Raw genomic sequence first — 26219 nt, 5'->3', positions numbered from 1 at the left:
TTCAACTTTGTCTTTGGATGTAAAATATCTTTTTTGGTAGGTTCCAGTCTTTTTTGTCAGTGGTTGTTCAGCAGTTAGTTGTGATTTTGGTGTTTTCATGAGAGAGCGTGAGTTCAATTCCTTCTACTCTGCTATCTTGTCCAGAATTGAGGGGCCACTTTTACTTTGGATGCTTGGTGCCTCTTTCTTCAGCATGTGCTGGCTGTTATCCCCTCGATATGGGGCATACAGGTGCAACCACCTGTGTGCGCTCAGATGGTGGGGGCAGCGATCAGTGCCCACTCGTGGGTCTCCTGCCACTGGCAGCCTGCACACCTCTGGGACAGCTGGGGTAGCTATTGGCACCTGCTCCCGGATCTCTTGGCAGTGGCAGCAACCCGTGCACTGACGGGACAGCAGGGGCAGTGATTACCATCTGCTCATAGCCCATGTGCTCTTCCCGGATGGCATGGGCAGAGATTGGCACCTGCTCGTGGGTGTCAGAGTGGCAGCAGCAGCTCACGCACTCCTGGGACAGCAGGGCCAGCACTTGGCCCTTACTTGTGGGTCTCATAGTGGCAGCAGTGCCCCGCACACTCCTGGGACAGCAGAGGCAGCACTTGGCACCTGCTCGCGGGTCTTGTAGCAGCAGCAGCAGTGCGCACACTCCTGGGACTCTTAGCGGTGGTGGCGGCCCGTGCCCGCCTCTGGAGCCCAGGATAGCAACAGCATCTCATGCCTGCCCCCAGAGGTCATGTAGGCTGTGTCCTGTTGCCTGAGAGTGTGCACAGAGAAAGAAGCTCCTATGGTAGTCCCGCCCCTTTCCTCCTGTGCCCCCCCAACAATGGTGCCTTGCCTCTCTGGTGGGCCAAGGCTTCTTCCAAGTATGCCCTCAGTTGCCACATTCCAGCCTCTTCAGGCTGTCTTGGTGCAGCCAACCCCAGTCCTCTCCCTGAATCTGACCTCCAAAACCCAAGCTCCGGCATCTAGCACCCCCTGCACCAGTGGACAAGCGTCTGAGGCTGGGGAGCACAGGGCGGTGGTACCGACCATCTGTGCAGGTCACTGTTTTGCCTCCCTCACACCAGTTGCTGCACTGTCCTCTGAGGCTCCAAAGCTCCCCCTCCATCCAGGCTGATCTTCCCACTAGTGAGGCCACTTCCCAGGGTGCAGGAACCTTTTTTCCTTCACAACTCCTTCCCTGGGGTGCAAGTTCCATCCCAATTCCTTTCTCTCTTTTTCTTTTTTCTTTTGTTCTACCCAGTTACATGGAGGTTTTCTTGCCCTTTCGGAAGTCTGAGGTCTTCTGCCAGTGTTCAGTAGATGTTCTGTGTGAGTCGTCCACTTGTAGATGTATTTTTGATGTACTTGTTGGGGGCGGTGAGCTCCATGTCCTTCTCCTCTGCCATCTTGATTCCCCCCTCCAATTTTTATGTTTTATTGAAGTATAGTTGATTTGTGTACTGCACAAAGTGATTCAGTTATACATATATACATAGGTATGTATTCTTTTTCAGATTCTCTTCCATTATAAGTTATTACAAGATATTGAATATAGTAATATAGTTCCCTATGCTATACAGTAGGTCCTTTTTTTTTTTTTTTTTTTTTGGTCCTTGTTATTTTTTTTTTTTTTTTTTTTAAATTTTATTTATTTATTTATTTATTTATTTATTTTTGGCTGTGCTGGGTCTTCGGTTCGTGCGAGGGCTTTCTCTAGTTGCGGCAAGTGGGGGCCACTCTTCATCGCGGTGCGGGGACCGCTCTTCATCGCGGTGCGCGGGCCTTTCACTATCGCGGCCCCTCCCGTTGCGGGGCACAGGCTCCAGACGCGCAGGCTCAGCAGCTGTGGCTCACGGGCCCAGCTGCTCCGTGGCATGTGGGATCTTCCCAGACCAGGGCTCGAACCCGTGTCTCCTGCATTGGCAGGCAGGTTCTCAACCACTGCGCCACCAGGGAAGCCCGGTCCTTGTTATTTTTGATGGCTAAGAATCGTAGAGAACCATTTTCAAATGCCATTTGTGACTCATAATGTTAGAAGAGTTGAAAGAAGACCCATTTGATTAATTCAGTGCGTCAATAAATATTAATTAAACATGGATTAATTAGCATCTGTGCTAATTTGGCGCTTTTTTCTGTTTGCCTATCTCACAAACAAAACCATAAATATATGATGGTTAAAATATGATAGATTTTTTCTTACTCACCTAACGTCTAAAACAAATTATTGCACAAGAGGTTTTTTGTGGTTTGGGTCAAGAAGTGGTACACTTGACGTCTGCTCCCGTTCCATTTGCTGGAATTCACGGTCTTGCCCACCCCTAACTGCAGAGAGGCTGGTAAATGACCTGACTGTGTGCCTAGGAAGAAGAAAAGTATTTGGTTGGTAGCAGATCCATCTCTGCCATCGCTTCTAAAATGGAAGGCATCATGCTATTGAAAACAAAGTTGCTGTTAGCGGAGGCCTAGACTTCGGCCCTGAGAAAAAGTTACTTACAATGCTCTCTGTTCTTGGCTGCACTCAAAAAACAAGACTTCATCTCCTCTGGCTCCTCTCTCCATCTCCCTTATACTGGGCCAAAGATATTTTTCAAGCACATATGTTCAGATTTTTTCCCATTGGGTTTTGATTTTACCCAGAGTCACACATGAGCAAAAGAGGTGTGAGCCAGAGCCCAGACTGTGCACAGGAATGTATTTCCAAGATTTGCTCCTAGGCCTGCTCATCTGTCCCTGCCTGTCTCTCCAGCTGCTGGTCCTTTCAGGTCAGGACAGTGCCTGTTTGGTCAAAGGCCTCTGCTCTAAAGGCAACACAAGATGGCACTCCTCCACATCAGTGCATATTGACGTGCAAGTGTTAGTGGACCTTAGGTTCACCCTTGTACCAGGGCTCCCCTTGCTTACCACTGAGGCTCTGGATCCCCTGTTCCATATCACTTGAACAGGAGCCATAATCCAAAAGCTCAGGGGTATGATGCGGTCTAAAGGAAATGAACAATAAATGATTCTCTTAATGGTTTCTTTTCTGTGTCTGACTCTGTTGAAGAGACTTGATTCCTTATATTGGGCCTGATAACTTGAAAAGCTTGCCTTTGTTTCTATTTCCTTGTTCTTCTTATATATATGCAGATATAAAACTAAGCATAATCTCCTTGGATGTATAGCTCTCATGCGACTATAACACCAATTTACAGATTCAATGAAAGAGTAATCTGTAAACCCTATCAATTTCCAGAAATCAACACGAATGTAATCTGCTAGCTGATGCTGACCCACAGAGATGACATGGTGGACATGGGCCTGATGGCTGAGGCTCTGCCCACACTGCAGAGGCTCTGTGATCATGGCTCAGCCTCTCTTTTTTTTTGTTTTGCCTATTGTGAAAAGCTTTTTGGTCAGGCATGCTGTGCCCTTTTTTAGCATTCTTTTAGCACAAATACATAATTTATCACTTCACTCCCTCTCTGCATCTCTATTTTTTTTCCTTCTTAGTTGACTTCCATAATTAAAATACTAGCTAATGGGATTATAATCAAGCATAAACATAGGCGTGGCATCACACAGCAGTACTCATCTCACCTAGGTGACTATCTAGATGATCTAAAGTGGACTTAAATTATTTTTGTTTTGTTTTTTAGTTGACCATTAAAATAAGAATTCCAACCTGAAATTTTCTTTTTTTTTTTTAAAATTTTTATTGAAATATAGTTGATTTACAATGTTGTATTAGTTTCAGGTGTACAGCAAAGTGAATCAGTTATACATATACATATATCCATTCTTTTTCAGATTCTTTTCCCATATAGGTTATTACAGAATATTGAGTAGAGTTCCCTGTGCTATACAGTAGCTCCTTATTAGTTATCTATTTTATATATAGTAGTTTATATATGTTAATCCCAATCTCCAAATTTATCATTTCCCCCCATGTTTCCCCTTTGGTATCCTTAAGTTTGATTTCCAGATCTGTGAGTCTGTTTCTGTTTGGTAAATAAGTTCATTTGTATCATTTTTTTAGATTCCACATATAAGTGATATAAGATGATATTTGTCTTTCTCTGTCTGACTTACTTCACCTAATAAAATAATCTTTAAGTCCATACATGTTGCTGCAAATGGCATTATGTCATTCTTTTTTATGGCTGAGTAATATTCCATTTTATATATGTACCACACCTTCTTTATCCATTCCTCTGTCAATAGACATTTAGGTTGCTTCCATGTCTTGGCTAGTGTAAATAGTGCTGCAGTGAACGTTGGAGTACATGTGTCCAACCTGAAATTTTCTAATATTGAACTAATGGGCTCTCAAAAAAAAAACCTCAGCTCTCACCAGGACTCAAGAAAAACTAACACAGTGTAATTCACTGTTTATCAAACCTGGCTGAATGTCAGAATCACCTCAGAACTTGTTCAAAATAGAGATTAGAGCTTCCATCCCACCACCTGAGATTCAGGCTTAGTAAGTCTAAGAGTGCAACTCAATAATATGTACAAGCTTTTTCTAATAGATGTAAGAGGGTCAGTTGATTAAGGACACTTTTCAGTATAAAGTTCTATTAATTGTAGATACTTGGGTAACTCTGTGCTTTGTCTTAACAATGGATTATGAAGGTAATGAGAATGCATAAGTAGCCTGTGCTAACAACAGCGCCTCTAGTGACAGGGCGAAAGGTCATTACTTTTCAGCAAAAGCTCAATATAATTAATTAAGGGCTGGATTTAATTCAGTGACATTTGAATTTTATAGCTATACACTTGCAGCTATAAAACCACCTTTATTATTAAAATTCCTATAGGAAAAATAACTTGGTAATTGTGAGTCTGAAACTGGTCCCTAACTTGCTTTTCCCCATTGGCACAGTTGTTTTTATTACACACAGTGAGGCAAATATTATATATAGCAGGACAGATTATGTTTTTTTAACAAGTGCCCTGGGGGTTCTGAGGCAGCTAGTCTGCAGACAAGGATTTGGGATCTCCAGTTACAAGCACTGGACTTGAGGTCAAAGTTCTGGGGTCTACTTCAGTCCTACTGCTTGCTTGCTTTCTGGCCTTGGACAAACCATTGGGCCTTTCTGAGCCTAAGTTCCTCATCTATATAAAAGATAGAAATTCTTTACCTGACTCTCAGGGTTGTTATGACAACAAAAACAAATTCAGATAATGTGCATAGTACACCGTATGCACACATATATTCATTTACGAGATATTTATTGAGGACCTACTATGTGCCAGGACTGAGTGGTAGGAACAAAGAAGAGAACAAGAGGGATGTGATCCCTGATTTTATGGAAGTTACATGGTGAGGGGTGGGAGGCAGAAAACACACAGATAAGGTAAATTTTGATAGTTCTAGGGCTTAGGGAGAAAATAAAATTGGCATTGAGCTACGTAATGACTGGTAAGGGAGGGAAGGCTTGTATGTTTTAGAAAGGCCCCAGCAGGAGGTGATATTTGTGTGGAGACGTGAATGACCAGAAGATAACTGTGCAGAAGTCTTCGGGTGGAGGATATCAGGGAAAGGGAACAGCTGGGACAAACGTGATGATGTTCTGGAAGAAGGGACCGAAGGGCAGTGTGGCTGCAACAACAGTGATCAACTGGAAGTGTGGCCTCAGGGAGGTAGAGGGAGGGTAAACAGCTGGGCCTGAACACATAGGGTATGGTTGGGCATGAAAAGGAGCTTGAAATTTCGTTGTAACTGCACTGAAAAAGCACTAGATAATTTAAGCAGAGGACTTGTGTGATCTGATTCATGTGGTGGGAGCGAGGAGACCAGTTAGGCTGTGGAATAGTCCACCCAGAGAACATGGCGGCATCAGATTATAGCAACGGAGGGACTGGTTAGATTTAGAGTACAGTTGACGTGCGAGCCAAGAGCTTCTTAGGGTCAGGAGGTAAGGTAAATACACCCGTATTAATTGTGTCATTCCCGCTGCACTCTCTTGTTATCACCCTGCATTAGTCTCAGAAAGCATTATAGTAAGAAATCACTCACCTTCACATCAGGTCATACATAATCTCAAACACATTGAATATAGGTGAGATAAGGAAAAGGATCCCAGTCAAAACAGATAGACAGCCTATGCATATATTCAAAGGTGAACTCCTCCGAACCCTCCTCAAGTTTCTGTCCTTAAACATATTGATAGTTCTAGTGAGCTAATAACCCATGCCTAGAAGGCAATTAAAGGGGAGAGGAAAAGAAAGAAGGACAGCTTCTAATATGAAGCTGGGTGACAGTGCAAGTGGGAAGAAAGGATAAATAGATGATGGAGAAAACAAAAAGTATGAAAAGCAGGTGTAAGACTCCGAAGGGCATTGGTGAATTATGGTTTTCTTCACAGTTAATGAAGGCACAGAAGAGTGAATGCCATTGTAGATTGTCCTGCCTATAAAATGGTTGAAACAAAATTAAATCCATTTGGCTTACAAAAACTTAAGCTTTGGGTGTATGAAAATGATCTCATGTGGACCCTTATTTCCCCAGGTGCTCAATAAATGAATCTTTTCATTGTATTTTGTGGTCATGTACATGAAGTGCTGTATTTTTATCCCCAGCTGGTAAAGGCCTATTAAAGTGTAATGTACACAGAATTTCCACTTCTGGAAAGATGCCATAGATGTATTTTTTCCCTATTCCTCCTGGTAAATGCAACTAAAGTCCAGACATTGTATATAAAACAAACATAAGAAGACTGAAAAGGAGAGAGGAGAAAACAGACTGGCTAGGGACCTTGGGTACTGAGGAATGACACAATTGTGACTTCATTGGGTTTTCTGGGCTGTTTGTTTGTTTGCCTCATAAAGCCCAAACTTGGAGCTGAAGCAGGCGGCTGCCAGGAAGTGCAACAGAAACAGAAAAAAATGTCCCAGCTTAAGCCTGCTTCCTCTACCCAAAGGAACAGGAAAGGGGCAACCTAGCAGGACAGAAAACTAGAAAATGCTGCTCTACTCCAAACACCACCCACACCAGCAAAGCCTGAATGGGAAGACTGGACTCCTCGGCAGACTGAAACATGGTTCCCCAACACCCCCATGGACGTGGAGTCAGAGAAGATGGATTTTATCCCCACAGGGGCATAATGTGGAGACCACATGGGGATCCTAGACTTCTACCCTCATCCTGCAGTGTCTCTCTTCCTCTTCCCGCTGGGGTGGTGGTAGAGAAAGCCTCCTGGAGAGTTAGGACTTTCACTCATCACCAGCAGTAACAAGGCTTCTCCCACGGCAGGGTCAGTGGAGAGCAGGGGGGAAACAGAAGCTCCACCCAGGCCCAGCAATTAAGAGGAGCGCCCCACGTGGGTCACAAAGGAAGCCAACTGGAGAACCTGGACTTCTACTTCCACTGGGTAGTAACCAGGTGGCATCTCCCTGCTCCCCGACTTGAGTGGTTTCAGAGAACAGCAGCTAAAACAGATTTAAATAAGGTCCAGAGTTGTATAACATGATATGAAAATGTCCAGGTTTCAACCGAAAAATCACTCATCATACTAAAAACCTACTTTTAACAGTTTCAATGTAGTGATGGAAGTTCTATCCAGTGAAATAATCCACGGAAAGGAAATAAAATGCATATAGATCAAAAGGAAGGAATAAAACTGTTTGCAGAAGAAATGATCCCCTACTTAGAAAATACCAAGGAATCTACAAAAAAAGTTCTAGAACTAATATATAAGTTTAGCAAGGTCACACGCTATACAAAACAACTGTTTCTGTATACTAGCAATGAACACATGAACACTGAAATTGAAAATACAATATCATTTACCATCCCTTAAAAAAAATAATAATTGGGTATAAATCTAACAAATTATGTCCAGGACTTGTACACTGGAAACTACAAAACTCTGATGAAAGAAAGTAACGGAGATCTAAATAAATAGACATACAGTGTTCATGGATTGGAAGACTCAACACAGTAAAGATGTCAATTCTCTCTAAATTGATATTCATGTTTGTATATTTCCTATCAGAATCCCAGCAAAATTTTATGGTTGTAGACAAGACTATTCTAACATTTATGTAGGAAGGCAAAGAAACTAGCATAGCAAAGAATAATAAAGTGGGAAGAATCAGACTCAAGAATCAATTTCAAGATTAATTATATAACTACAATAATTAAGACTGTGTGGTATTAGTAGAGAGATAGACACATAAATCAGTGGAACAGAAACAAGAACACAGAAATAGAGCCACAAAAATATACTCAGCTGATGTTGACAAACACAAAAGCAATTCCATGGAAGAAAGATAGCTTGTTCAATTAATGGTGGTGGAGCAATTGGACATCCATGGGCAAAAAACAAATAAACTTTGACCTAAGTCTCACGCCTTATATGAAAATTAACTCAAAATATATCACAGACTTAAATGTAAAATGTAAAACTAGGAAACTTTTAGGAAAAAAATTTTAGGATCTTGGTCTAGGTAAATAGATCTTACACTTAACATTAAAAGCCTGATCCATGAAAGGAAAACTCGATAAACTGGACTTCATCAAAGTTAAAAACTTTTGCTCTGTGGAAGATCCTGTTAAGAAGATAGGGGAGGGCTCCCGTAGTGGCGCATGGGCTTCCCTGGTGGCACAGTGGATAAGAATCTGCCTTCCAATGCAGGGCACACAGGTTCAATCCCTGGTCCAGGAAGATCCCACATGCCATGGAGCAACTAAGCCTGTGCGCCACAACTACTGAGCCTGAACTCTAGAGCCCGCGAGCCACAATTACTGAAGCCCACTCACCTAGAGCCCGTCGTGCTCTGCAACAAGAGAAGCCACTACAATGAGAAGCCCACGCACCACAACGAAGAGTAGACCCCGCTCGCCGCAGCTAGAGAAAGCCCACGCACAGCAACGAAGACCCAACGCAGCCAAAAATAAATAAGTTTTAAAAAAAAAATTTTTTTAAAGAAGATAGGGGAAAAAATCTATAGACTGGGAGAAATTTATTACAAACCACATATCTGACAAATGACTTACATCTAGAATGTAAAGAGCTCTCAGAACTCTATATAGTAAAAAATAATCCAATTATAAAATGCTAAAGGACATGAAGAGACATTTCATCAAAGATATAAAGATGAAAAATAAGTACATGGAAAGATGTTCAATATCACTAGCCATTGGGGAAATGCAAATTTTAAAAAACCACAATGAGATATCACTACACACCTATCAGAAAGGCTAAAATTAAAACTAATGATAACGTCAAATGCTAACAAGGATGCAGAGAAACTAAATTACTCGTACATTACTGGTGGGAATGTGAAATGATACAGCCACTCTGGAAAACAGTTCAGCAGTTCCTTTAAAATCTACTGTATGACCTAGCAATTACACTCCTGGGCATTTATCCCAGAGAAAATGAAGACAAATGTTCACACAAAAACTTGTACAGGAATGATTATAGATGCTTTATTTGAATAGCCAAAATGTGGAAACAACCCAGATGGCCTTCAACATCTGAATGGCTGAACATATTTGGTACATCCATACCATGGAATACTACTCAGCAATAAAAGGGAGCAAACTATTGATACATACCACCATGGTATCATGTGAGACCTGTAAGAATCTCCAGAGAATTATTCTGAGTGAAAAAAAGCCCATCAAATAAAGTTATGTACTGTATGATTCCATTTATATAACATTCTTGAAATGCCAAAATTATAAGAAATGGAGAACAGATTAATGGTTGCCAAAGGATTAAGGCAGGGCTGGGGGCAGCATAAGGGATCCTTATAGTGATGGAAATGTTGTTCTGTAGCTTAACTTCATCAATGTCAGTGTTCTAGTCATAACATTGTACTCTAGTTTTGTAAGATATTTCCATTGGGGGAAACTGGGTAGAGAGTACGCAGGATTGCTCTGTGCCATTTCTTATAACTGCGTGTGAATCTACAACTATCTCAAAATAAAAATTTAATTAAGCCCATAAACACAGAATTTATTGGATCATTTGTTAATTTAATGATAAGATGCACAAATCATCCCAACTTGTTGGATACCATGCTCTCTCCTCAGATTCTTTTTGTGACAATTCTATGGTAGCTAGACAGGTGGGTGCGTGGACGGATGGTTTTTATAGTATACAGTTAGAGTTTTTTCCAAAGGAAAACACGGTCAGTGGAAAAAGCCTGGGTATGTCCCTTGTTCATTGTTGGTCATCTCGTGTTTCAAGGGAATACCCAAAACCACCATCTAATAAAATGTCACGCTCCTTCTCACCCTCAGGAAAGCCACTAGTGAAAACATCCCGAGGGGCTGTGATCAACACAGAGGAGCCCGCGATCACAGTTGATGTAGGAGGCACCGTCAAAACAGTTCGAGGCGTGAATGTGACTATTAACTGCCAAGTTGCAGGTGAGAAATGCATTCATATGTTAATTCATTTGTTCAAATATTAATGGAGCCCTGTGCTAGGTTGGGGGCTGGAAAGATAAGTACAAATTCTGCTCTCAGGGATTTGGGGCTAGTAGGAAAACTCAAGCATGAACCTCAGTCACTCTGAAAGTGGAAAGTGCTGCCACAAGTTGAGAGGAGGAAAACTGGGACAGATGAAGGGAGAAGAGGTGGTTTTTATCTCCGTCTTGCATACTGGTAGAATGTGAGCATGCAAAGATGGGGGCAGAGGGTGTTCCAGGGGGACGACAGAGTGTGAGAAAATTCATGGAAGTAGGGAAGCTGCAGGACTTCAGGGGAACAGCGTGTGCTTTGGTCTGGCCAGAGCCCAGAGTGCACAGATAGGGTGGTGGGGCTTAAACTTTAGTAATGGGGGTTGCACCTGTGCCGTGGGAGACTTTGAACGCTTGGATGAGGAGTTCAGACAAAGGCAGAGTGAAAGTGACATTAAGGGGCCATGCAGTGCATAAAATGGATTGAAGAAAAGAAATATAGGGACAGAGAAGCCAGTTAAGAAGCCATCATAGTAGGGCTTCCCTGGTGGCGCAGTGGTTAAGAATCCGCCTGCCAATGCAGGGGACACAGGTTCGAGTCCCGGTCCAGGAAGATCCCACATGCTGCGGAGCAATTAAGCCCGTGCGCCACAACTACTGAGCCCATGTGCCATTGAAGCCTGTGTGCCTAGAGCCTGTGCTCTGCAACAAGAGAAGCCACCGCAATGAGAAGCCTGTGCACTGCAACAAAGAGTAGACCCCGCTCGCCGCAACTAGAAAAAGCCCGTGCACAGCAACGAAGACCCAACACAGCCAAAATAAATAAATAAATAAATTTATATCAAAAAAAAAAAAGCCATCATAGTAGTTTAGAGCAGAGGTGCTGGGGCCTGAACTCAGGGCAGTGGTGGTAGAAAGCTCGGGAGTGGATGGCAGGGGTGAGACCAACAGGAACCTGGAGCTTACTCACATCAGAAGTAGGTAGGAGTCACTAATGAAAACAGCCAATTTTGTTAGGAGTGTGATACAGGCATTGCCCTTGGGTAGGCCTTGCAAGCTCAGAGGCCTAAAGGGACCAGAAAGTCACAGGGAAGTGGAGGAGTAGTGGACCAGAGGTGGTTGTAGTATGCTCTTCATAAAGGCATCTACCGTCAATTAAAAAATAAAAAACACCCACATAGACTGGAACAAAGCTCAGCTACCAATTCTGCCTTCCTGTGAACTGCTAGCCTGTCTACCCTAAGGGTTTTCACTCCCACAGTGCAAAGGAAAAATGGATAGCTCTCGTGCCCAGCGACAGTCCCCTGCTTGCTGTCCTCATCAGATATACCTTCCTGCGGCACCCAAACCACGGTTCCCCAGTCATACCCTGTCTGCAAAAACGACAGGCATTGGCACCCCCTGCTCTGGGGGTTTCTTCCTCTTAGATCTCAGCCCCAACACTGGAAGATTTACCTCCACTTGTGATTTATAAGGCCAGAGATAACCCATTTTAAAAGAAGTAGGAGGAGAATCTTCATCTACAGCATGTTGTTTCCAAAGAACAGCCAGGTCTGGTTTTTCTCTGAAATGTTCTGGTAGCTCCAGGAACCCAAAAATATAAATCTCTCTCTGTCATCATGCATTAGCTTCTTCTTGGTAAAGCTTCCCTTGGCCTGTGCATCCAGCCTCATCAGTGAAAGCTTCTGGAACTAAATCCCTTCAGGCTCTATACTCCGAGATTGGGAGTAGGACAAAATCTCTGACAGGGCTTCCCATGAATGAGTTGCCCCTCTATACACAGACTGGTGGTAGAGGCAGGGTCCTTTGTGCAGGACCATCACTCCTCATGTGATCACTAGGAACATAGGCCTTGGAGACGGAACACCAACTGGAGATATGATGGACCATGTTGGTTCTCCTCTTGAGCGCTGGGATTGGTAGGACTAAAAGAATGGGAAGCAAAGAGCAGCAAAGCAAGGAATTGGGCATTTGAGGGAGACTGAGAGAACCAGAATGCAGGTGGAGAAGTATTTATCATGGGGAACCCAAGACAGTCAAACCAGCTTTGGTCAACTCTTCCATGCCACCTAAGGCCATGTCTCCCGACTTCATCCAGAGACTCACTCTTGGTAACCTGATGGTGAAATCCTAGGTTGTTAAGTCCAGTTTTTGCCTGGCCATGTACATTAGGTTCTTTGCTTTAATGTTTATTCATAGGGCCATTTGTATTAATCATGGTTAACTAAAATAAATGTGTGTCTCTGCCATTATGCCTTTTGATTTTTATTCAATGTAGATGGGAAAGAGCCTGCTTTTGATTAAACTGTTGGTCTGTGAATTTACTGGACAAAGAAATCATTCTTGAGCTGAGTCTCCAGTCAAAATACTGACAGCTATAATGCTAAATGGCAGAAAAAACTAGTTTTACTTTGATGCTACAAGTGGCTTTTATGGCTCTCTTGTGACATAATTTTAATGGCTATATAATAGTGTATTTTAAGAATATTACATAATTTACCTAGAATAACTCATGTCCTTACATGTTTGAGTTGTTAGCAGTTTTTCATTAAATAACTTTTTGCATACATATGCTTTCAACATGTAAAATTCAGCCTCACAAATTCTTCCCAACTCTTAAGCATAAGAAGCATTAAGCAATGAGTATGATGAGGCTTTTTCTTGAAAAGTGATCCAGTCCCTTAATACCACTCCCAAACTTGTTCTCTATTTAAGAAAATTCAGAAAACTGAGTAGGAGATAAAGGGTTGGAGGAGGAGTGTTTCAGTCATTGGGAACAGGATGTGCCTGAGGTAGAAAGAGTGCGTTGGATCTGAAGGAGTGAAATGTGGCTGGTGTGTCTGTAGGATGGAGAGCAGAGAAGAAAGTAGTGTGACATGTGGCTGGGAGGTGGGGAATAGTAGGCAAGGGCTAGATCTTACATGCTTTCCTAGATTATGGTACAATTTGGAGCAAGGGAAGCTTTTGCAGACTTAGGATATAAAATTGTGAGGACTGGTCATGTAGAAATAACTAGTTGAGGAGTCAATGATAGGCAGTGTATTAGCTAGGGAAGGCTAGACTCTGGTAACAAGTAGACTCCCAAATGTGTAATGACTCAAACACAATAGAAGTTCATTACTGCCTACCTAGGAGTCCAAAGAGTGGTCCTGGTCAGCTGGAGGGGATCTGCCCCCCACAGTCCTTCAGCATCACAGAACACTGGTGGCTCTGTTATCTTGAATACATGCCTTCCAAGGTCTCCCCAGAGGTTCTCTCTATCCTGTCAACCAGAAGAGGGGGAAAACAAAGTGTAGACGATGGTTGAGAAGATTTTAAGGGTGACACCTGGAAGTAACACACATTACTGCTTCTCACATTCCTTCTTAGTCACATGGCTACTCACAGCTACAAGGGCTATTGGGAAATATAGCCGGGCTGGGTACCCAGGAAAAAGAAGAAACAGCTTTCAGTGTCTGCCACAGTCAGTGTGAAGAAATGTGGAAGGCTGTAAACCTTTCCAGACTTACATGGTTCTTTAGAATAATTGCCAAGGCTGACATTTAAGTTACTGTATCCTTTCCTTGTCTTGCACCAAGCCATCAAAGAAACTTCTAGAACTTATCATGTCAAGATGTACCTTTCAGTGGATGCCCCACCTCAAGATGTTGACAAGCCGCCATGGTGCAAGCAGCCTTCCAAGTGTAACAAGTGGTCTAGTTAACAAGAATATCCTGTCTGGGATTTAAAAAAAGATGATTATACATCACCCTACCTGGCAGCTCAGTGGAGATTAAAGACACTAATCCTCATAATCATATCAAGTTACATCCCATTATGACTACACTCATTTACTGATCCTTTCAAGCAGCAGGGAGAGCACTGTGTTATTGATAAGATATGCCACAAAGGGGGAGAAGTAAAGGCAGGTCCTTTTCCTTCCTTTTTTAGACACAAATCATACCAGGGAGTCCAGAGTGTGGAGCCTATCCAACTAACTTGTCAACAGCATAGCTTTGGACTTTGTTCTGTGGTGGAGTGTATTTTTTGTCATTTTTCAGACATTTCTTTCTGTAGAATGTGCTGTCACATCACAACAGGCTTGGGAAAAAAAAAAATCTTCCACAACCTGACTAAGCTTCTCACCAAGAAGAGCACTAGCAAAGCCAGCACAAATGGATTCTAGAAAGTTCTCTCTTAACAATAGTCTTGGTGTTACAATTACAGCAGAAAGGTTAATTCCAAAAGTAGGAAATATTGAAGGATTTGATACCAGAAATAATAGTGCAGCAATTCATACCTTTTCTAAGGAAGCAGTCAGGTATAATGGCAGGCAGTGTCATGTACTTGTTAGGATGGGGATCCCTAGCATCAAATGTATCTGAGTTTGGATCCCCACCTGCCATTTGTAGGTCACTGACTGGCCATGAGGTAGAGAGGAGGTACAGGGACTCTGTCGCCATGTAATCATTCAGGAATCCACACTAATGTCATTTTAGGCAGATTTCGTAATCTCTTCAGGTTCCAATTTCCTCATCAGTAAAATGGAGTTAATAACAACGCTTCATATGACCTTTGTGAAAAATGAGTGATTATGTTTATTAAATGTTTGGCTGATAGCAAATACTCAGTAAATGTTCTTTCTCCATCTAATGTGTTCAGGATATTTTTGTATAGCTCCTGACCTTGGTGCATTCCCAATGTCTAGATATTCTAAACATCATTGTTAGGCATGTATATCTGGTACCTTTTCCAGGGACTCTGGCATATATGAGGGCTGGAGATATTTTCTGAAGCATCGTTGTCATCTCTTGAGAGGAAAAGAAAAAAGAGATCTCTGGTGCATCGTTTACTTTTCTTCTCCCCTTGTTCCAACTTTGTTTGTAATATGTCAGAACCAGTCACAGCAGGACTGGCTGTCATTCCAAAGTATGTTTTTGGTGTCATTCTCTGCTTAAGGCGCATAATCGCAGGCAGGAATCCCCCAGAATGTGACACCAGCAGCTCCATCTCCATTGGCAAATTCTTGATGCAGGTCCGTGTTTGAGGGAGTCTAAGAGAGGTTTGCTAATCTATGTATTAAAGAATGATTCCTACATCATTTGGCTTCCCTCGGCACTGCTGTCACTTCTGTGGTCCCAGTTTTACAGAGACTGGAGGTCACTTCCTTCTACCCTTCATTAACCTGAACATGTCCATTCCTCCCATGAACTCCCCTGCTCTCAACTGAGGAATTCAGCACTTTTGGCAAAGACTCTTTTTTGTCCTGTTAAACAGACTTGCTTTCAAAGGGGCATGAGGCCAAGAGTGATGAAGTGATGAAGGAAGAAGCTTACACCCACTTCCTGGAGACATGAGAAATGGCTCCATCCCCGGGTCATCTCTCTCTCCCTCCTCCTCCTCTTTCTCACCATCCGTCTCTCCCCTCTGGCTGTCCTACAGGCACATAAGCCCTGACCAGTGAATGACACATAGGGGAGCAGCAAGTCTTGCTGCAGGAGCGGACCATGTAAACACAGTGTTGGCTCTGGAGACACACACGCCATGGCCCATGGACACCGTCATGGAGAGAGAGCATTCCCCCCGACCATTCACTTAGTCATCACGCTTTTGCTGGTGGAACTGACAGCCCATTAGTCTGGTTCTCCTACTCGGCCTCCTCGCTCTAGAACAGCCTCAGTTCCTATCAGGGATTGTGTGCTTACTGCCCACAGCCCTCCTCCGAGGAAGGTGCCAGTGACAAGTGCTACGTGTAATCAGTTCATGGTGAGGGAAAGTGGGTGAATACTTGAAAAAGATGGTTTGTAGGACCTCATTTTTCCTTACACTTTCAGGAGAGAAATGACTGGAAGGGTTTTCTTCAACTTACTTTTCAGAGGCTTTCTCCTGAATGCCATGGAATTTTTTTTTTTTTTCCCCAACATGAAAACAGAGCTCAGGGACCAAAGTCTAAGCTGGCATGGCTGGGCATCATGATGCTCTTGCTCTCCCTAGTGGTGCTGCAATGAAAAATCAGCTTTTCTGCCTCTCACCTGCATCTTTTCTCCAGGTGTATTTGGAGATAGTGCCAGCCTGGTCCCTCTCATGCACCTGAGCCTTAAGTTTCACAGTGTGTGCCCCTCCCTGATGGGACAGGGCTTCGGTATCCAAGTCTCCACCCCTTTCAGCAGCCTTGCCTCCTTTCTCCGGCCAGCCTGCCAGTCCCTAGTGATTCACATTGAATTATGGGTAATCTGAGCAACAACAAAAGAGAGAGGACCAGAGAGTCACTCTCCTGTTTCCCATTAACAGGGAGAAAAGCCCTACAGATTGGCCAGACACTTGGGCCACACACCTTAGGCCACCATTCCACCACTGGAAACTCCACCTGAGGCAGCAGGCCAGCAAGGACACCAGTGAATTCACACAAGATAGCTCATTGTTAGTGAGGGAACATATGAGACCACCCTTCCACCCCACCCCACTTCCTGACACTGGGAGTTCAGGAACAGCAAGTGCTCAAGGGGTCATAATGAGGGCTGATGAGCTGACTGTTACAAAGTAGACTGTGGGTAAATTTTGTTCATCAAGGACAAGCAACAGGTACACAGGTAACTCCTTGAAGGTGTCTTCATTCTCAACAGTACCCTGCCCTTGAAGGGTAAGGCTGCCCTTGCCCCAAGGGCAAAATCCATCCCCAACTCAGGGAAAGCACAGGACTAAAGCTCTGGCTCTGATTGTTCCTGGCTTTGACCCTGTTTACCTGGATCTGACATTCTGAACCTGCCCTGGATACATGTCTAAGAGTTTTATGAGCAAACGTTGCGAGCTCAGTTAGCAGGCTAGACAGTGCAAGGAATGGAGCTTTCTACTCCCTGGAGACCTGTGAATTAATGCCACACACTTTCTGTCTCTCAGCTCACTCAGAACTTGGTCTCCTATGCAGACCATCTCAGAAGGCTTGTCCTAAACTGGGGCCTCCTTACCAGCATGTGACCCACAGGGAAACTTCCTCAGGAATTAAAGCCATTCTTTTGTCTTAGTCTACTCAGGCTGCTATAACAAAATGCCATGCATTGGGTGGCTTAAACAGCAGAAGTTTATTTCTCATGGTTCTGGAGGCTGGGAATTCCAAGATCAAGGTGCCAGCCCATTCAGTTCCTGACCAGGACTCTCTTCCTGGCTTGCAGACAGCTGTCTTCTTGCTGTGTCCTCACATGGTGAAGAGAGAGAGAGAGAGAAAGAGAGGGTCTCTTCTTATAAGGGCACTAATCCCATCACAAGGGCCACCCCCCTCATCACAATCTCATCTAAACCTAACAATCTCCAAAGGCCTCACCTCCTAACACCATCACACTGATGGTGCTTAGGACTTCAACATAAGAATTTACAAAGGACACAAACATTTAGTCCATAACACTCCTAGAGGATAGAGCCTGACTTCCAAAGACAGGAACCCCATCCCAATTCAGATGTGCATGCTCTCCCCAGCTCTCTCTCACAACAATAACTTAGACTGAGGAGAGAGCAGAACACTTTCTTTTGGTCTTTCTTTTTCTGTGGTGATACCGATAGTTCAATCTTTTCTTGTCCTAAGAAAATACTTAGGCTTCAAAAAATACAAGCTTGTTTTCTCCATGGAGTGTCAACTCTGGTAAGGATCTAGCAGCTTTCATTTGTCTGGTTCATGAATATATCAACATTTTGTAGCTTTTAACTTTCTACTGAGATATAATATTTATACAGAAAAGTGCACATATCATAAAGGTCCCAAGCCCACCAAACCAGCCCCCAGGTCAAAAAACAGAGGATTAGTAGCAACCAAGCTCCCTGTCCCCACTCTCAGTCACAACCCCTCCCAGTCCATCCCAGTCTCTCAGAGGAACCCCCCACTCTGACTGCTGACAACAGAGTACTGATGTTACCAATTTTTGTTTTCTACTTTCAGAAACAAAATCATACAGTGTGTACTCTTTCACGTCTGACTTTTCTTATTTAACGTTAGGTTTGTTTCATGTAGTTGTCAGTCATTCATTTGCACTGGTGTATACATTCGGTTCTGAGGTGTTTTCTCCAAAGAATTTGGGTTCACTCCTTCCACCCTGGCAAGTGCCCTTTTCCCAGCTGCCTCCTTCCTCTTCTTTGAACCGGCCTCTCTCTTCCTGCCTCATCAGTGTAAGGTTTAAAAGGCAAAAGATCCCAAGACAGCTGAGAGGTCAGAGGCATTATTTAGTTTGGCTGAAGGGGAGTAGAAGACGCCCAGGCACATGCTTCCTGCAGAGCAGCCCTGGGGCGGGCCCTGGCAAGAGTCTATAAATGCCTCCAGGGTCACCTGAATGTGTTGGCTGATGAGTTTATTTTTTTTTCCTCCTAGGTGTGCCTGAAGCTGAAGTCACTTGGTTCAGGAATAAAAGCAAACTGGGCTCCCCTCACCATCTGCACGAGGGCTCCTTGCTGCTTACAGCCGTGTCCTCCTCGGATCAGGGCCTGTACTCCTGCAGGGCGGCCAATCTGCACGGGGAGCTGACTGAGAACACACAGCTACTGATCCTAGGTAAACACCTCGAGGCCGGCTGCCCCCTGCGGACCCCACTGGGGGTGACTGTCTAACCCACCCTCTACCTCCTCCTGTCCCTGATCCAATGAAGTGCATAAAGGTAAAATCAATATCCCTTCCCTTCTCCCCACCTTAGGGCCTCCCAGTAGAAAGAACACAGACCTTGGGGCCAAGCAAGCCAAGCAGACGTCAGTTAGAACCCTAGCTCTACTGCTGACTCACTGTGTCACCTTGGGCAAGTCACTTAACCTTGCTAAGCCATAGATGCTAGTCTCTGTGTAGAAACTTACGGAACAAGATTGCCCATGTTTGGGTAGGGGTTGGCAAATAGAAGTAACAGAAGTACAGCAGTCGCTCTTAACTCCTTCTATGTTAAGGACTTCTTGGAGAATCAGACGAAAACTATGGATTACCTTGTCGAGAAAAATTCATAAATGCAAAATTTTTTGTAAAACTTCAGGAAGTTCATAGTCTAGTCCACCTAAAGTCCACACATGCACACCCCCTGTCTTTGTCCGTTCCGGCTGCTATAGCAAAATAGCCACAGATTGGGTGGCTTGTAAGCAACAGAAGATTGTTTCTCACACTTCTAGAGACTGGAAGTCCAGAATCCAGGTGCCCTCATGGTCGGGCTCTGGTGAAGGCCCTCTATGTGGCTGCAGAATCATGGCTTCTTACTGTGCCCTCGTATGGCAGAAGGGATGAGCCAGCTCTCAGGCGTCTCTGTTATGAGGTCACTAATCCCAATCAGGAGGGCTCCACCTTCATGACCTAATCATCTCCCAAAGTCCCTACCTCCTAATATCATCACCTTGAAGGAGTTAGGATTTCAACATGTGAATTTGGGGGAAGCAAACATTCAGACTACAGCACCCCCAAACATAAGAACCCCTGATTAAAGAGTCTATCACAGTTCCTGGCATAAAATAATTATTTAAAAATAACAACAATTGCTGAGACACCATCAGCACTCACTGATGCCCAGGGCTGGACTCAGCCGCGTGCAAGCTACAACCCTTTTGTCCCCCGGATTAGGACTCTCTGCTTCTCTTCCCCACAGAGTCTGGGAATTGGTGGGATAGGATAAAGAAGCTTGTTTTGTTCTTACTTTTTTTAAAAGGCAATTATTAGAGCACGTGTGCTGGCTATCTCAGGAAGAGAAAGCCATCATTCTTAGGGGAAAAAAAAAAAGGAAAATGTGAGAAATATGAATAATTACACACCACGCATACATACACATACATACATTATGGGCTTCCGCAGGGAAAAATAAGTAAACTTCTATTTTCACACCCCAAATTGATGATATACCAAAGCACAGGGTCTACCCCTGCCCACTCAGATTTCGGAGATGCCCACATGGGTTTTCATCTCAACAGTGGCTGCATAAACCTCCAGTTATCTTAGAAAGCCGCAGAAAATCAGCTCCGTGAAGGATGTGATTTGTTTTGTGTTGGATTTCATCTGGCTGAGCTGCTCGTCTGGAGCCTGGGGCCCAGAGACTCTTGCCCCACACTGAGTTATGGAGCTTACCGTGGTCTTTTCCTCCCTAATAACCCTTCCTTGTCGCCTCTGCTAACAGAGCTGAAAGCATAGGATGTGTAGCTGCTACCGCAGCTCCACCAGTGAAGTGTGTACGGTCTGGGAGCCAGATCTGCAGCATTCCAACGCTAATGCAGTGTGACCGTGAACGTGGAGTTTGAAGAGCATGACGTCTTCCCATTTTAATCAAACTGGATGGGAAAAAAAATCACTAGTTAGATTCTTAATTTTAGGGCTTTCCGCAATCAGAAGTCTTGGTTTATTCATCAAAGTTTGTTACTTTCTTTAGGTACTTTATGGACATAGGAGTAGTGTTTCTCTTTTTTTTAATCAGCCCAAAATGTGACTTCATTTTTAAATGAGGGATTTCATGTGTAAAGCTGAGGTTTCATGCCAAGGCCTGTGACTTAACCTGTAATGTGGAGACTTGAAGTGTCACGAGGCCGACTTTCACTCATGTGTTCATGTAACTATTCATTAAGTGGGATGACTATTCATTAAGTGTTGCCTCGGAGTCCCATGTAGAGCTTTAGGATAAATACAAGCTGTGACCTCTGTCCTTGGGGAATTTACAGTTTCCCTCAGAAGATCAGCTGGACATGCCCTGAAGAAGTAAATTATGACAGAAGCTGTAAGGACATTAGGAGGGTGTGACATTTGGCCCCGAAAGATCGATGGTTTTAAAGATGGGACATAACCTCCCCTTTTGGCTCTTAATAAATAAGCAAAGACTTCTTGAATTTTAATATTCTTGAAGGAATATTCAATTTCAGTACTCTTGAGGGAATTCCATTTCCCTCAATATTCAATTTCAATATTTTTGAGGAAATATTAAAAAGGATGGGAGGAAAAGAGTCTAGGTTTGAATAAACTGTCACTATCAGTTCCTAAAATGATGGTATATCAGAGTAGAAAGAGACCTTGGAAATGATGAGGTTTTTCATCATTTTATAGATGAGGAAACTAAGGCTTAGAGGGATTAAGTGACTTGCCCAAGTTAGTGAATGAAAGAGCCACAGCACAAATTGAGTTCCTGAGTCCAATCACGATGTTTTTACCCTATACCATATAAAGAATATTTTTAAATTATATAGAATATATATAGAATGTCTTTACAATTTTTAATTTATATATATAAATATATAAACTCATCACCGTTTTCTGTATGTGATGGTCTTTTGCAGTCAAAGGCACAGTAGACAGAAGGCATGTTTCTGAAGTAGATTCAGGCACCACTGTGACTTCTTTATTTGCCATCCCTAAAAAGTACTGAACAAGGTGACAAGCACACAGTAGGCCCTCACTGAACACTGTTGAAATGACCGTCAGTTACAAGGGCAACCCTCCTGCTTCTCTTTCCACTCCAACAAGTGCTCTAGAGAAAAAGGTGGGAGTTGGCCTTGGGGTGTGAAGCAGTGCTACAGGAGATGCAAGAAGAAGCGGAGCAGAATTCTGCTTCTTTCCCAGGAGAATCTGGGATCATCCTACCACTAGGTTCAGCAGGTGCTTGCCTCTTTATTTGTTCAGTGGAAATAATAAGCAAGCCACTATACTTCCTTTTTTGTCACTTTTACCTCTGGTTAACTGTGATTCCTGATGACGTCGGCCCTGACTCCTTATAAGATTTTGAATAATGAATCATCCCTATCCTGCTTCTCTGATCCTACTTGGGCATAAAAATCCCGATCACAAAGCAAATTCCCAGCCTCACAATTGGACCCTTTTCTTCCTAGAAAAAAGCCACTCACAGGATCCTTCGAAATAAGAAATTCCTGGGGTGTATCCCAATCTGTGGGGACAATAACAAAGTACCTCCCTCTAAAGGTTGTTATAAGAGTTAAATGAAAAATATTTTAGCACAGGACTTGGCATCTAGTAAATGCTGAAGAAGCACTGGCTTTTTTAAAGTGCCTTTATAATATAGTTTTATTTAGCTATGCGTTTATAGAGTACCCAGTGGTACTGTGGGATAGAGTGGCATACAGTAAGGAACTCCAGAAATCAACATGCCTGATTCTTTATTACTGACCTTACAGTTTCAGGCATCAAATATTATATTTGAAATTCAGACTCACCTTGATGGGAACACCTTCTCTATAGGAAAAATGATGTTAAAGGTAACAATAGTAACGCCTGCCTTACACACAGACACACTTATATGCATGGCCGCCTCTCCCTGTCCCCTTCGCACAGCCTTTATGCTTTAACCTGCCTGATGCACCATCTGCCTTCCCACAGATCCCCCCCACGTCCCCACGCAGTTGGACGACATCAGGGCCCTGCTCTCAGCCACTGGACCAAACCTTCCTTCGGTGCTGACGTCTCCGCTGGGAACACAGCTGGGCCTGGATCCTGGGAATTCCGCTCTCCTTGGTGAGTCCAGCCCTCTGGAACATTGGGCAGAGATCCAGGGCCGGACAGGATTTATGGGTGGGTGACTATTTGCAGGTGGGAGGGAAGCAGCAGTTGGGGGTGGCCAACAGGAAATCACTAAATTGCCTACAGAATCCAGACTCACCAGTGGAAACTTGGCTGACTTTCCATATGAGGTGACTGAAGTTCTTAGTCTGGACCCGAGCTTGTCCAGAGTCAAATGGGGCTCCTTTCTAAATCCTCTTGGGCTGATGCCACAGTCCAGATTCTCTCAGTCAGATTGATGGCGCTGAACTTGAAGAAAGATACAGCAGTGCAGAACAGCTCCTATATCTCCTCACCCCTTGCCAGCTGTATCCCAGTACTCCTCCATTGCCTCTTCTTACCTAAATTAGAGCTATAACCAGCTTTCAAGGAGAAAACTGCAGTATCAGTACCTCCCAAAAGCCAGGCAATCTATTTAAACCTCCTTCAGTAGGTGGGGCGTAAAACCAACCCAGAGAGGCTCCTCTGCTTCTTTCCCAGGAGAATCTGGGACCATCCTACCACTAGGTTCAGCAGGTGCTTGCCTCTTTATTTGTTCAGCGGAAATAATAAGCAAGCCACTATACTTCCCTTTTTGTCACTTTTACCTCTCTCTCAAGGCAAGTGTTTAAATAACTCCACCAGGAACAACTTCCCTGGCGTCTGTCATTGGTAACCTCCACCAAGTTATTGCCCATGTGGGGCACCCTCTTGTAGCAGAGAGTTGTTCAAGGGCATCCGCATCCTGGGCCCCTCACCCCAGAATCGTGGAGATGCCAGAGCAACCTCTACATTCCCAGCATGGCCTCTGGAGATGGTCAAGGTGGAGAAGAAGTCCTCTGCCCTCAAAGGCCTGGGAAAAACAGGCCTACGAAATGGAGAAAATCTTCATGCTCACTGTATGTGGCCCCAAATGTTGGTCACGGTAGCTAGAATTATGTCCTTGGCTCAATGTTAAAATTTCCTCTACTCTTCTCCTCGCCCACTTGCAGGGGACGGGAAGCCAATGGGTTCTCAGTCATACTGGTCATAACTTAACAATATGGCCCCAGGGCTTGGTATCTTTAGGGTTATAGCACAGAAAGATTACCTTCCGTTTTTGTTAACATCTGAAATTAGCAAAGAATGCATACAGGCCTATAGAAAAAGCTTCTAATTTCTCTGTTTCTGATCTGGGTAAAAATAAAACACAGATACAGTAACGAGTAGCGCTGTTTCTCGTAACAAACTTGGCATTGAGTTTTTCCACGTCACGTTGATCAGAATTCACAGAAGTTTAAACTTGCTTCTTTTTTTTGTTTGTTTTGGCATATAAAGGGTAAGTTTATTCCAAATTAAACATGTGCATTGTAAACTTTTTATCTTAGGCCCATCACTATGAGAGATTGTCATAACTTATTATCATTGCCCAATCACTAGCAGGGTGTGCAGCAGTTGTTTCTTTTCAAGTTCAATAACTCTTGGGTCACTCAGGTGCCGTTCAGCGTGCTGGAAAAGTTGACCTGATCATATTTTCCATGATACCTTTACTTTCTTTCTCCCTTATTCTGGAATAATATTTTGTCTTATTTTAGCCATGGGCAATAAGAATTTATTGTGCTATATGCTGCTGCATTCCATTCCTAGTTTATAGTGCTTTGTTACCATAGACTGGTATTTAAATCTAACAGTTAAGAGACACCTTAATGCCCTAGTTCACATCCAGACCGCTCCACCTGAGTAGACCACGGAGGCAGTATGCATAAAGTCCCTGAATATAACTGCATGGGCAAAATGGACTCTAGTGGTGAATGTCAGTGTCTTGCCAACACCATTGAGCTAGGAGAGATCCACGTGGAATCGTGGAGATGAATTAGGGAATGGTGTCAAGTATCAGGACTCTGAGAAGCAGGTCACTGGAGACAGACCAGAGCCTCATTGTTATGCTTTGATGCTGAGCACTGAAGGATGGGGGGTAGGGATTCAAATAGGCACAAAGGAAAGGAAACAGGCCCTCAAGGTAAGGAAGATGCCAGGAGCCCAGAGATGAAAGCGTGTGGGATGTGCATCAGGTGTCTGTTCAGAAACAGCTGTAAGACCCCACTGCTTTAAAACTGATGACAGGCAGCGAAGCTGGGATAGAAACTAGGCCTTCACAAGGAGCAAGCCTCAGCCAGAGCTTGTCCACTCAGGTGTGACTCCAACCCTTACCGGCAGCGTTCTAACAGCCTCCCTCCATCTTGGGCCTCCCTGGCTAGTGACTCATCCTGATGTGTTAGTCCATTTGCTCCCCTTTGGACCAGCTCCCATCCCTGGCTCCTGTTGGTGGCCCTTTCAGACCAGAGTATGCGCTCTGGGTACAAGAAAGAAGCCAGAGGCCAGAGGGGAGATTCTGTGGAGGGTTGCTTAGAACTCAGAATGGTAAACAGCATCAAATTGTGGAGGACCTTGATTATTAGGTATGGGGGTAGCTTTGCTATGTGGGAAATGGGGAGGTATCTTTAGAGGGTTTTTAAGTAGGAGGGTGATGTAGTTAAAGTAATATTTGAAAGAATTAATCTGACATTCTATAAGAGTGAGTAATCAATAGCGAGAGAGATTGAATGAAGAAACACTGTGCTGAGGGTAACAGATGTTCTAGATCAGAATGGAAATATATGGCAAACATATTTGTTAATCACTCCTTCCACAGCCAAGACACCCCTAATCAATCATGACACTCAGCCCAGGCTCTGCCTTGAAATTCATTTTTTTTTAACCCTTTTGTGTGTGTGTGTGTTTTAAAAAAAATTTTATTGAAATATAGTTGATTTACAGTGTTGTGTTAGTTTCAGGTGTACAGTGAAATGATTCAGTTATATATATAAATATATGTATTTTTTTACATTCTTTTCCATTATAGATTATTGCAAGATATTGAGTATAGTTCCCTAAAACAACTATACCCCAATAAAAAAATAAAATATATACACTACTATATAAAAAATAGATAACCAACAAGGAGCTACTGGAATTCATTTTAACATTCCGACCAGGCATGCTGGCGATTGATATATAGGATGAAAGCCATTTGCCAGCCCCATTGTAGCCAGTAGGTGTTGAGATTCTTGTGTATGTGTTTCTCCCATCTACAAGGCGACTTGGCCACAACAGATCCAAAGAGCTCCACGGTTCTGTGGCACAGGGACAGTTACTCATGGGCCTTGATTCTCGTGTTTTCATGGGAGGAAGGGGAGAAGGGAGACTTGGGGTTTTTAAAGCCGTATGTCAGCACCAACTCTTCTCCATAAAGGTTGAGTGTTGAGAGTCCCAGTAGGTGAGTCTACCCAGAAATGGCTGTTTTAGTTTTCAGACAGTCCAGCATTGTTTTCACGTCAAGCCACTGTTACAGCTTTCAAGAAGGAATGTT

The 26219-nt window shown here is 43.6% G+C and overlaps 1 protein-coding gene across 2 annotated transcripts in view; it reads left to right on the top strand.

Annotated features, from left to right (window-relative positions):
- ADAMTSL1 (ADAMTS like 1) overlaps positions 1 to 26219 on the top strand; it is a 467116-nt gene that overhangs the window by 346054 nt on the left and 94843 nt on the right. For both annotated transcript variants that reach the window (XM_057549050.1, XM_007176787.3), the window contains 3 exons: positions 10217 to 10345; positions 18710 to 18889; positions 22673 to 22807. In XM_057549050.1, coding sequence (XP_057405033.1) covers positions 10217 to 10345; positions 18710 to 18889; positions 22673 to 22807 — 444 coding nt within the window. The remainder of the gene's footprint in view (positions 1 to 10216; positions 10346 to 18709; positions 18890 to 22672; positions 22808 to 26219) is intronic.

This window comes from Balaenoptera acutorostrata, chromosome 6, assembly GCF_949987535.1.
Source record: "Balaenoptera acutorostrata chromosome 6, mBalAcu1.1, whole genome shotgun sequence".
Classification (NCBI taxonomy): Eukaryota; Metazoa; Chordata; class Mammalia; order Artiodactyla; family Balaenopteridae; genus Balaenoptera; species Balaenoptera acutorostrata.
This window is presented reverse-complemented; position numbering and strand designations above follow the sequence as displayed.